The 12,370-nt window shown below is 46.9% G+C and overlaps 1 protein-coding gene across 2 annotated transcripts in view; it reads right to left on the bottom strand.

Annotated features, from left to right (window-relative positions):
- Nucleotides 1-12,370, bottom strand: part of SRGAP3 (SLIT-ROBO Rho GTPase activating protein 3) — a 243,482-nt gene that overhangs the window by 13,831 nt on the left and 217,281 nt on the right. For both annotated transcript variants that reach the window (XM_069562088.1, XM_069562090.1), the window contains exons 15-18: nucleotides 9,512-9,646; nucleotides 6,245-6,350; nucleotides 5,836-6,063; nucleotides 2,568-2,647 (exon numbers count right to left, since the gene is read on the bottom strand). In XM_069562088.1, coding sequence (XP_069418189.1) covers nucleotides 2,568-2,647; nucleotides 5,836-6,063; nucleotides 6,245-6,350; nucleotides 9,512-9,646 — 549 coding nt within the window. The remainder of the gene's footprint in view (nucleotides 1-2,567; nucleotides 2,648-5,835; nucleotides 6,064-6,244; nucleotides 6,351-9,511; nucleotides 9,647-12,370) is intronic.

Here is a 12,370-nt window from a genome sequence, read left to right as displayed (position 1 = left end):
GCTCGTGTGTTTGCAGATGTCGCTGTGCAACTGTGTGGGGTAGAAACAGGGATAACAGCTACCATTTATTAGGAAGTCTGTCATTTGGGTTCATCACACCTAAAATAGAACATCTTACCAAATCTCCCTCACACCCCTCCCCAAACTTGCTTCATCCCCTCATCTTCCCCATCTTAGGAAACAGAACAACCATCTGCCCACTCCCTCAGGCCACAGAAGCTAACTCATCAGCATTTCCGTCAAATTGTCCCCTGAATCTGACCAGCCTCACCACCTCCAGTGCCACCCTCTCCTCGCCCGTCCAGGCGTCGCTGTCCTTCTCCCTGGCCACCTTGCCTTCATTCTTGCTTGGTAGAGTCATTTCTCCCCACGGCAGCTGGAGGGATCTTTTAAAATCATAAATCACATCATGAGACTCTTGTTCAAATTCCTCTGAAGGCTCCTCTCTGGTGGGGTGAAGCCTGCCGGGGGGGTCCTGAGGCAGCAAGCCCCTGTGCTCTCTGTCCATCCCTCTCCATGGTCCTGGTGCCCACAGCACCTGCCACCTTGCAGTGAGGAGACGGGGTGGCCACACAGCGGGTGCAGGCTGACTGACAGTGATCTGAGGCCCCAGGAACGCTGCAAGGGGGCGCCTGACCTGCCTCCCCACAGACACATCTGCCTCCACCAGCAGCAGCCCCGACAGGTCTCAGTGCTGAGAAATCAGTCTATCTTGTTGGACAAGAGGTGCTTTCCCCCAGTAGAAGTGGAAGAAGAAAGCCTGAGAGTAAGATCTAGAACAAGATGTACGCACACATGCACATAAGCAGGAGTCAAAAAGCCACAGATGGAGAGAACGAGAAGGGGGCTATTAAAAGTGACAGCGCGAGGAGGAGGACGAGAGGTGGTAGGAAAGAGAGGACAAGAGGAAAGAGAAGAGCACTCCACTGCAAACAGAAGGTGGCAGCCTTCATATCTCCTGAAGCAGGCTCTGCAGGACATTTTTCTCAGCTCAGGGTGGCTTTAATCGCTAAGAATTCTAGCAGAGCTGAACATTATGCCGCGATTTACTTTCCTGCCCTACGACCCAGGCCCAACCCATCAGCTCCCTCTCAGGCCACAGTGACGGATTCTTGCCCGGCTGCATGACTCAAGGCAGTGCAGTGAGACTCCAACCAAGGAACTCTACTGGAATCATTTTGAAAAGGAAGCTTTTTGGGTAAAAGGACAATGAAAGCCTGGAACTGTCAGAGACCACCGCAAAAGGAAGATCCCCTCGGAGGATGAAGTCGACTCAGGGAAGCAGAAGAGCAAGGTGGAGACACATCCCTGACAAGGCCAACCAAGCTCCTGGATCCAGCCGTGCCTGAAGCCATGCCTACCCTGGGATTTTCAAGTGTATGATCTAAATCCCTTTTATGCTTACATCAGTTTGAGTTGAAGGCTCTGTGACTAGCAACTGAAATAGCCCTACTAGAATATGAAAACCCACCTATGTAAGAGTCTTGCCTCTTACACCAACTCCCAGGAAACTTACCGGAGTACATCCCAGCTCTCCTGACCCAAATGGTGGCTAACAGGGCCTGGGACTGCCCCCAAGAGAAACACAAAGGCCAGTAAGAAAACTAGTAAATAATGATTTTTAAACAGTGAAACTATCACAGGGAGAAAAGAGGACTGTGCTCAGTCAACACAGGGCAGCACTGGGGGTCTCAGGCCCAGGGTACCCTTGCTTGCCCGGGCCCCTTCCTCCACTAAGAAAATATCAAAATTGTATCTTATGACTGCACTGACATAAAGATGAAAATAATCCAGGCTCACATTGTTTTTAAAATTTAGTTTGAAATGAATTAGAACATTCTCATGGGCCCTGAAAGCAGCACTGTGGGTCCTGGGCAGTGGGCCTGATCTGCCTAATGGAAACGCTGGCCTCAGGCCCAAATCATCCAGACTGCTCGGCTACACAGTTCACGCTCCCCAGAGGTTAAGTCTGATGCCACTTCCTTATCTAGAAGTGGTGGAAGGTCTGAGGAGTTGCTCAGAGCCCAGGTCGGCCTTTCTCCCTCTACCTGCACACACTCTTCTGGGTCACCACTGTCTGGCCTTGTCTTCGGGGAACCCACTGCACCGGTCACTCCTGTAGTCTGGAATTATCACCCTGCATGGTGGGGAGCTGCTCTCCAGCTGCCAGGTGATAAGACCAGGAGCACCTTGATGACCATGTCTGGTTCATTGGGTGCCCCACATCCCAGCACATGCTGGGTGCAGAACAGAGCCCAGCATGGGGAGGGGCAGCGGACAGAGCCTGCTTTCCACTCAGGACACCCTGGTCACTTAGAATTTGCACTCAGGCCAGGCAGGACACAGAAGGAGGGAAGGCAAGCCATGCTGGGATGTGGTGAACTGGAGGTCTTTCTGGGTCTTTCTCTCTGCTGTCGAGAATGATGTGCTGACTGGCAAAGCTGGCAAGGTGGGGGTGGGGTTTGCACAGATCAGTGCAGCAGGTGGACAGGCATGAGCGGGCAGGTGGGGACACAGCATGAGAAGGCCCCCAGATGAGCTCCTCGCCCTGACTCCCCCTCACTCACCTTCGTCACTGGTGTGAGGCTCCGTGCCGTTATCATGGTCCACTTCATCAATGGTCCCTGGCTCGCTGTGCGGGCTGTCACTGCAAGGAAACATGGGGAGGGGTCTCTTGGGGGACTTTGTACCCTCACATTGCCCTCAGCTTCTCGCAGGCACTGGCCCAACCCACCTCTGAGCCTTGACCCAGATCACATCGAGCCCACTTCATCCCATCTTTTCCAGCTGACCACCCACAGACCTTTGTAACAGAAAACCACTCTGGCCCCCTCACCCATCAGGAAGCTTCCCTGAGTAACCTCCTCCATTTGCCCCAGCTCTAGAGTTTGCTGGGCTGTCTTCTTGGCAATGGTTGCTGATGCCTAAGTGTTCTGTAAGATCTCAAAGGCAGTAAAGCCCTGGTGTTTATCCTTGAAAAGACCCCAGGGCAGAAAAGAAAAGAAAAGAACTTTGGAAGTGTACTGAGAGTCATCCAAGTGGCCTGGCTTTCTGTCTTAGAGCAGAGGTGACATGCTCAGTGAGGTGACTGAAGCTCCCAAGGAACAGGCTCCTCAGGGCTGCTTCTCAGAGTGGCCTGCAAAACCCACAGCAGCCTAGGCGGCCAGCAGGCTGGCAACCATCATGGGCACAGGGATAGAGTGAATCCAGGCCTGGAAAATTCAGTATTAATGCATTGGGATAATTTCATCAGCTGCTGCCCCTTCACTGGATTATAAGCTTCTTGAGGCCAGGGATCATTCACAGAGTCAGCCGATCAGTTTTTTTTAATCAAGTCATTCATTGAGTTCTGATATACTAATATATGCCAGGCATGGTGCCAAGTAGGAGGCATGCATTGATGCATAGTACAGATATAGACCCTGCTCTCATGGGCTGAGAAATAAAAGTGCCGCAAGTTGAAATGTGTTATATAGGCACAAATGAGCTGAGACAAGAGCTGTAAAGAGACCTACACAGGGTGCCAAGGAAGGCTTCTTGGAGGACGTGATATTTACAATACCATTTAAAGGAATATGGGCTTTATTGTGAAAAATTCTCTTGGATAAGGTCCAGACTACACAATGGTTTAAGACCTTCCATAACCTGGCTCCTGCTGGCCCGCGGGGCCTCCTCCCTCACGGTCCCCTTGTCACCTGCAACACTGCAGTCAAACAGAAATGCTTTTTATTTCACTGCATGCTCCAGGCCTGGCACATTCTTTGCCCACTCTTGCCTGGCTGAGCCCAATTCATCCTACAGGTCTCAGTCAAGCCACTGTTTCCTTCAGTCAGCCATTCTAACCTCCCTACGTTGGCTCCGGGCCCCCTACTCCTAGAACTGCCTGTCCTCCCTCCCCCGGCCGTGTCAGGGGTTAGTTCTGGCTGGGTTACCTCCCTGTTGCCCAGCCTAGGGCCTGGCGCAGGACGGATTCTCAGTAACCATACGGGAATGAACGAATGTTGTCCCCTTTGATGAGACCCTCAGCCAAATCCTCCTTTTGGGCTTTGAAAACTTGTCCAAAATTACCATGTAATTAATAGTTAATGGGGCACAAATGGGATTAAGAAAAGCTTGGTTATTGTATGTAGTGCTCTGGTAAGTATGCTATGATCTGTAGGTATCTTCCCAGAACACTAACTAACTAACTCTCTCTCTCTCTCTCTCTCTCTCTCTCTCTCTCTCTATATATATATATATATATATATATATATATATATACACACACTGCAGCAAGAAAAGAAAGCTGGTAATGGCTACAAAAACTTTTAAAACTGAAAAGCTTTTCTTTGTCCTAAAAGTATGCCTGCTGGCTGTTGGATCTCTGTTACAGAACAGGGACAGACCGGCTCCTGGGGCCTCAAATGAGATTAGAGAGCAGCGGGCCCAGGTTTCTATGCAAGGAGGTGTTGCAGAGAAACGATGGGGCTGGAACGTTTCCTTTCTTTGAAGCAATTGCCCAAATGTGCCCACAGAACTAAGCGAGGCAAGAGTCCAGGAATGCTCTGATCATCAAAACACAAACTCCCCTGTAGCACCTGGCTGAAAGCAGGGTGGGTAATACCTAAATAGACAGCTGAATGTTGTCCTGGATTGGGAAGAAAGAAAGACTAGGAGCCCTTTGGCCTTTGTTGGTTGGTGTTCTGAATTTTCTGCCTCCATCTCATCTATAAAAAATGTCCTATTTTCACCACATTTTAAGGTTTTAGCTTTAGGAAGGTAGTCAAGCCTGAGTTTGGTAAGATTCTAAAATGCTCCTCCCAAGGGACTTTCCTGGTGGTCCAGTAGTTAAGACTTTGCCTTCCAGTGCAGAGGGTGAGGGTTTGATCCCTGGTTGGGGGAGCTAAGATTCCCAAATGCCTTACGGCCAAAAAATTAGAAAAAAAAAAAAATTAAAAAACCCATACAGTATAGTAAAGTAAAATAAAAAAATAATGAATGAATTCAAAAAAGACTTTAAAATACTAAAACCATCCTTAAAAAATACTGAAAAAATAAAAGAAACTATTTTTCCCAAGACCCAGCGTAGCACCAAGGCACACAGAGGTGCCCAACTAGCACCCATTGACCTGGTGTGGAGCTCTCCAAGAATGTGAACTCTCTCTGCCAGAAAAAGAGAACTCTAGGTGGGAGAGGACAAGTGTGGGAAGTGGCATTCTCAGTGCAAGAGGCTGAGATGGGGCTTGTCCCCTGCCCTGCTGTCTGAGGTGGGCTTGCAGCTCACCTAGCCAATGGCAGCACTGCCTCTCCTAACTGATGTGATCAGTTCACCAGACCCCAGCTTCAGGAAGAGACAGAATACTTGAGTTTGTGTTGAGGCATTTGGGAAGGAAAAGCTTTTTTCCCACTGGGGATGCTGAGAGAACAGGCTCTAAAAACTGGAGTTATCAGGTGCCTTCTTGAAACTATCAAGGGAGAGGCTGCCTGAAAATAAAGCCAGTGTAGAAGAGAACAGAGCTGGGACTGAGAATTACAGGCCTGAGTCCTGACGATAACAGCTGAACCCCCAGATCCAGCTACACCCGTAGCCATGACCCCAGACTTTTTAGTTAAAAATAAATTCCCATTTAGCTTAAGCCAGTTTGATTTATATTTCTGTCCCTTATAAACCAAGAGAGTCTTGACTGATGTATCTATCCCTCATATAAGGCTACTATGAATCTCAGATGAGAAAATATATTAGGAGTATGGACTAAAAAGCAGTAAGAAAATCAAAGGGTTTCTCACTGTTCTGGCATAACAGCAATAATAACAAGAACAATGATGATAATAATATTAAGAAGAATGGAATCTTACCAATATTCTTCCCCTCCAGCCATGCATTTCTCATACACAGGTCCCTCTAGCTCCCGGGGGCTGGGGAAGATGGCTTCATGATGGATGATGATGGTTTTGATGACTTCGTTGACGTGTGCCTGGCAGGACACAGGGTCTTGCCCATCGGGGATGTGCATGAGGGTGGGCCCAAAGCAGATGGCCAGGTTGTAGGGATCCATCATGTTCTCGTCGCTATACTGTGAGAGGCTATGAGAGAGGAGTACCCATGAGCCAGGGAAAGGTGAATCTTCCCCTGTACTTTCTTTCTTTGGGGGGCTCTACTCAAGTTCAGGAGGGTGCTATGTTCTGCAAAAGCCCCAGGATACCCGCCTCCTCAAGGAGGCCAGGGCTGAGTCAGAGAGGGGCCCTTGTTGGCCAGGCAACTCACTGGTTGAGGAAAGCGAAGAGGTATCTCATGACCACGATGACCACGCGGGGAAGGGTGATGAGGATCTGCTGGATCTGGTGCACCCTCTCAGCTGGGTTCTCCAGTTCTGTAACAAAAGGGGCTTTTCAGGGCATCTTTCATCCTCACAGACCCATGCAAACATTTGTGAGCCTACCTGCGAGGTCTCTGTGGCTCAGACGGTAAAGAATCTGCCTGCAATGCGAGAGACCTGGGTTCAGTTCCTGCATTGGGAAGATCCCCTGGAGGAGGGCATGGCAACCCACTCCAGTGTTCTTGCCTGGAGAATCCCATGGACAGAGGAGTCTGGCGGGCTACAGTCCGTGGTGTGGCAAAGAGTCAGACACCACTGAGCAACTGACACTTTCACTTTCACCTGTGAGATCAGCCCATGTGGTTCAGGGGGAGGCAATTGTACTTGGTTTGAGAGATAGGAATATGACCCTGGCATCATGATCCCCTGGGCATGGGGCGGGGCCCAGGGAGGGGTCCACGGCCTAGTCAGAACCATCAGGGTTGATCCTTGGGACTTGGCTGGAGAAAACACAGAGAAAAGTTCCCTCTTGAAACCAGGTAGAGGAGCAGCTGGGGGCTCAGTGGGAAGAAGATGATTCCCAGGAGCGATGGCATCACAGACATGGAAGGGACAGACTCCTGCAGATGTCATATGAGGTCCGGGTCCAGCTGGGCCTAAACTTTTCAGGTATATGAGCCAATATATTCCCTTCTACAGGTTACATCAGTGTAAGCTGAGTTTCTGTCACCTACAAGCTATGAGTCTCGACAAACACAAGCAGGGACCAGGTTTTATCAAACTCTTTAAAAAGATCAGCTGCAGCACAGGCCCGGCACAGAGTAGGTGCTCAGGAAATGAACACTGAATAAATAACCACCTCCTGAGCTGTATGTTGTTCAAAGAGCCTGGTGATGCTTGGGATCTCATCTCTGACCCCTGTTTTCAGGTCAGCCCTAGAGATACAGACATTTTATCAGTCAAGCCAGAGTTGGGGCTAGTAAGGAGAAAAAAGTGCTTTGCGGGCTTGTCTCTGTCGAGAGAGAGAGAGCTCGTGCTAAGCGTGAGCTATAAAAGCTGCAAGGATTATCTGCAGGGCTGATGCATAAACCCAGGTCAATTTCCTTTTCAGACAAAAAACATGATTTTCCCTCCCAGTGTCCCCTCCTCTCTCCAGCCTCCACATTTTGTCACCATGTTCCTTCAAAAACACAGTTCTCCGCCTTTCTCCTCTGCATCCAAGGCCCTTCATGATGGCGCTTCAGCCAGCCTTGCCTGCTGTATCTCTCAGCTGCCGCCCCTTCTCAAAGTGTCGGAGCCACGTTTCCCAGATGAAGTGGGAGGGGACCTCGGGGGCTCTTTCAAATATGCAGGACATTCTCTGGTGTTGTCAGTGACTAGAGGATGCCACTGGTATCTGGAATCCAGGGGCCAAGGTGCCAAGTGTCCTGAATGTGTGGGATACACAAAAGGCACTGCTCTACCCTAAACGCCAGTGGTGCCCCACGGAGAAGCTGTGCCAGGCCACCTTATCTTCTTTCCCCTGCCGGCCAAAGGCTCCCCTGCCCCAGGCCTTTGCACACACTGGTTATGTCTCTTCTCTGCCCAGCACACCCCAGCCTACTTTCACCCACAGCCTGATGCCTCACCCAGGTCTCCACACAGAGGGGAAGACTCGCACACATACTGAGTCCACTGCCCCTCATTCGGGCCCCTCCATTCCGCGGCTTCAGTCACAATGCCCTAGACCACCTCCATCACCATTTCTTAATACTGTTTTCTTGAATACATTTCCTTAAAAAAGGAGACTTCACCTCACTCTGCAAATGAGAAACCAGGATCACTTGCCACAGTTACAAAGTAAGATAAAAAGATACCACAAAAGCAAAACAAAGCTACCAAATGATAGGCAGACACTGTTTTGCATACAAGTTTCTGAGCCCGAGGCCCTGCCCTTTCTGATCTGCAGGGAGACTGACTTGTACGGGTCCCTCCTTGATGCAATCAAGGCTTTAGGAGGGAACTGAGAAAGGACTTCCTCTCTCTTGTGATTCAAGGCACACGATGCCGTGACCTTGTACCAGAGGCCGAAGACCAGGTCTGCTGAGGGCCCTGCTCTGGAACTGGACTAGTGGAGCTTCTGGAAACAGCGGCTGAGTGAGGGACACGGGGCTCAGACAGGGATGTGCCTTTGTGGCCTGGGATTTCTGAGACGTGGTCTGGAGCCTGAAGTGGATCTGGAAAGATGGGCAGGAAGTATGAGGGCAGAAGTGCGGATGGAGGAAGCGTCTTTCACTCAAGGCAAATAAGAGGTTCAAGCCTCCCTCGGCTCTTATCAAATCCTGGCACACCTTCTTGGCTGCAAATATCCCTCAGAACATTGTGAGAAGCATCCATATGTGAACCTGAGTGTGGGGCAACTTTTCTGCAGCTCAAATTAAAGAGTTTATTTCAAAAAAAGGGTTTATTCCAAAATACTAGTATTCTAGTATTAGTATACTAATATTCTAGTATTCTAAAATAAGAAGTTTATTTTATATATATATATATATATATATATATATATATGTATTTCCAAAAGGTTGCCTTGGATTTCAGCATCGTACAGTCAAGGTGCCTTTACTTCAGCTCTGAGATTGGGCTCTTGCCTTTATCCACAGAAAATACCAGTCAAGAAGGACTCTGACGGCTAGCAAGATCAGAGGAAGCCCCCAGTCAATGTATGTTTTTTTATCATTTCCCTTGTTTGTCAAGTTGTTGACCTCACTCCCAAACCTTCCGTGGCTCCCTAATGCCCAAAGGGAAAAGCTATGGAATCCTTGCAAGGCATTCAATGTCTTCACTTTCTTGTTGCATTTTACCCTTCCAATCTCTTAATACCACGTACTGGGTGGGACACCCTCCCGCTGGTCCCATTGATCTGTCTCCAACCTTCCCGGGATCCCCGAGTCCAGTCCTCCTGGAAGACTCATCATTCCCCCTCGGGGGTGATCTGAGAATCCAAGGCTCCCTTGGCCTCTTCTCTTCTGAGCTCCTCTTATACCCAGAGGTGCACCATGCCCATGAGCCCTTCTGTTATAAACCATCTTGTTATTTCCACAGCTAGGTTTTAAGTTCCAGGAGGAAAAGAGCCATATGGCGTCTTTCACAGCACCCCTCCTGCAGCGATAAGCCTGGAGTGCTGCTTCGATAAAGATTTGTCAAGGAACTGATCATTCCACTGGGGAAATACTTACTAATAGTAGATATCAAATCTTGAAACCTTTCCTTAGGAAAGAGTGGGTTTTCCAGTCCTCGGAAATACAGTTTTAGAACACCAGCAACTGAATTGATGTCGCGTTCATTTTGGTCATCCACAAGGGGGTCTTCACCTGAGAGGAAACAGGAGATGACAATTCAGTGTGGTTAGGAGGCAGGGTGTGTGCAGATGGCAGGTGACGGGACCTGCCCCAGCCTGAACTGGAGGACAGGCAGATGCAACAGCCTCCCCAGCACAGTGTACTCAGAGGCCTCCCTATAACTGATTTTGAAACTGTTCAAATCTATTAGAATATTGTAGAATGAAAATAATGAACATCCATCATCATACACTTAAACTCATCTTGCCATATATGCTTTCTCTCCCATTTCTCTCACTTATTATTGCTCAATTATTTGAGAGTACTCTTTAGACATTATAACACATCACTGCTAAATACTTCAACTCATTTCTCCTAAGCATAAGGATCTTCCCCTGTATAACCACACAACACACAACATTATGGCACATAAGAAAACTAACAAGAGTTCCAAACACCATCTCACGTACAGATTCTGCTCAAACATTCCCCCATTGTCCCACGTCTGTCATAGAATTTTTCAAAAGCTAAGATCTAATCAATGTTCACATCATTCATTCAGTTGTTATGTTTCTTTGGCCTTTTTAATGTAAAATAGACTCCAACATTTTTATTGTTAGTTTGCCTTTCATAATAGTGGCTCTTTCGAAGAGTCCAGGCCACCTGCCTCGTACAATGTCTCACACTCTGGGTTTGTCTGATGCTTCCTCATGATTAGAGTCAGGTTAAACATTTTGGGTGAGAATGTGATGTGGATGACGTCTGATCGTTGGGTTAAAGTGGTGGATTCCAGATCTCTGCATTGTAAAGGTATAATTTCTCCTTTGTAATAATCAGTATAAATAAAATATAAGATATTTTTATAAACAGTAGTGATCTATGAGCCTACCACCATACTCAACATATTTTACCCAGTGTTTTGAGCATCCAATGATCATTTTTCCATCATCATTCCAAATCAGTTATTACCCTGGGGTTTCAACAAAATGGTGATTTTTTTGATTCTGTCATTCCATCTATAGTTACTAGCTGACATTCTTCCACAAAGAAAACCTTTCTCCGTATTCCCACCACCTGCCTCTTTAAAAAAAAAAATTTATGGGCTTGTTTTTATAATTTTTAATTCAATGTGTTTAACCCACTACCCACTATTCATTGGGATGCTCAGATTTTCCCCAAATTTGGCCAGGGGGAGTTCTTTCTTATCTCCTTTTGATGTGATCTCTACTGTGATCTCTTCCTTGCTTTCTGGCATAAAAGATGTCTCTGAATCCTTGTACTTTCCTTGACCCAGACCTGTAATAAAAATACTTCTTCAAGGAGCTCTGTTTGTTTTTCGTAGGGAATGGTATTTAGAAACCAAGATCTAGGTTTTATGTGTGTTCATTGCTACAGGAGTGTTATAAAGAACTTCTAGGCTCTTTCAATAGATATAGAGTGTATAGATATATATGTGTGTATATCTATTTTTGCAGGGCTTTTGTTTTTATATTTTAGGTTCTCCAAATGTGTCTCACTAAACATGTATGATCAAAAGACAGAAAGTAGAGGACTTCCTTGGTGGTCCAGTGGTTAAGAATCCACCTGCCAATGCAGGAGACACAGGTTCAATCCCTGGTCAGGGAAGATGCCACATGCCAAGGGGCAAAAGGCCTGTTACAATTACTGAGCCTGCACTCTACCACCTGCGAGCTGCAACTGCTGAAGCCTGCATGCCTTGGAGCCCATGCTCTGCGACAATGCAATGAGAAATCCGTGCGCTGCTGCTAGAGAGTAGCCCCCACTTACAGTGACCAGAGGAAGTCCTTGTGCAGTAACAGAGACCCGGCACAGCCAAAAATGTAATAGATGAGTACATTTATTAAAGCAAAGAACACAGAAAGTAGATTAGCAACGGGGACTGGGTATAAACGGTATATGGAGTAACTACGAACGGGTACAAGGTTCATTTTAGGGATGATGATAATTTTCTGAAATTAGATTTTGGAGATAATGCTGTTGTTCAGTCGATAAGTACCATCTGACTCTTTGCAACACCATGGACTGCAGCATGCCAGGCTTCCCTGTCTTCCACTGTCTCTTGGAGTTTATTCAGATTCATGTCCGTTGAGCTGATGATGTTATCTAACCATCTCATCCGCTGCCACTCTCTTCTCCTTTTGCCTTCAATCTTTCCCAACATCAGGGTCTTTTCCAGTGAGTCAGCTCTTCGCATCAGATGGCCAAATAATTGGAGCTTCAACTTTAGCATGAATGAGTCCTTTCAATGAATATTCGGGCTTGATTTCCTTTAGGATTGACTGGTTGACTGGTTTGATCTCTGGATTGGCTAGTGATGAGGTACAATTCTATTAATATATTAGAAACTACAGAAATGTACACTTTAAAAATAGGTGAGCCTTAAAGTATGAAATTCAACAGAGCTGTTAAAAGCTGTATGACCAGAGCACATGGTGAAAAGTTATTCTCTGTATGGTTCTCAATCTGATATACAGCTTATTTGTTTCTGTTTCCATTCAATTTGGGGGATTTTATTTTTTTATAAATCTTAAAAAAACTTCGCAATTTTGAAAAAACATTTATGTGGTCCAAGAGTCAAAACCAGATTAGAAAGTTGCTTGCAGAGAAGCCCTATTCTTATCTTTCTCCCACCTACACCTTACATTTAACTATTTTCATTAGTCTCTGATTTGCCCTGCTATCTTTCTTTTTGCAAAAATAAGCAGATACAATACATATATATATATATATATATAC

This window comes from Ovis canadensis, chromosome 19 (genome assembly GCF_042477335.2).
Source record: "Ovis canadensis isolate MfBH-ARS-UI-01 breed Bighorn chromosome 19, ARS-UI_OviCan_v2, whole genome shotgun sequence".
NCBI classification, from domain to species: domain Eukaryota; kingdom Metazoa; phylum Chordata; class Mammalia; order Artiodactyla; family Bovidae; genus Ovis; species Ovis canadensis.
Note: the sequence above shows the minus strand (reverse complement) of the source record. Positions and strands in the feature narration are given on the sequence as shown.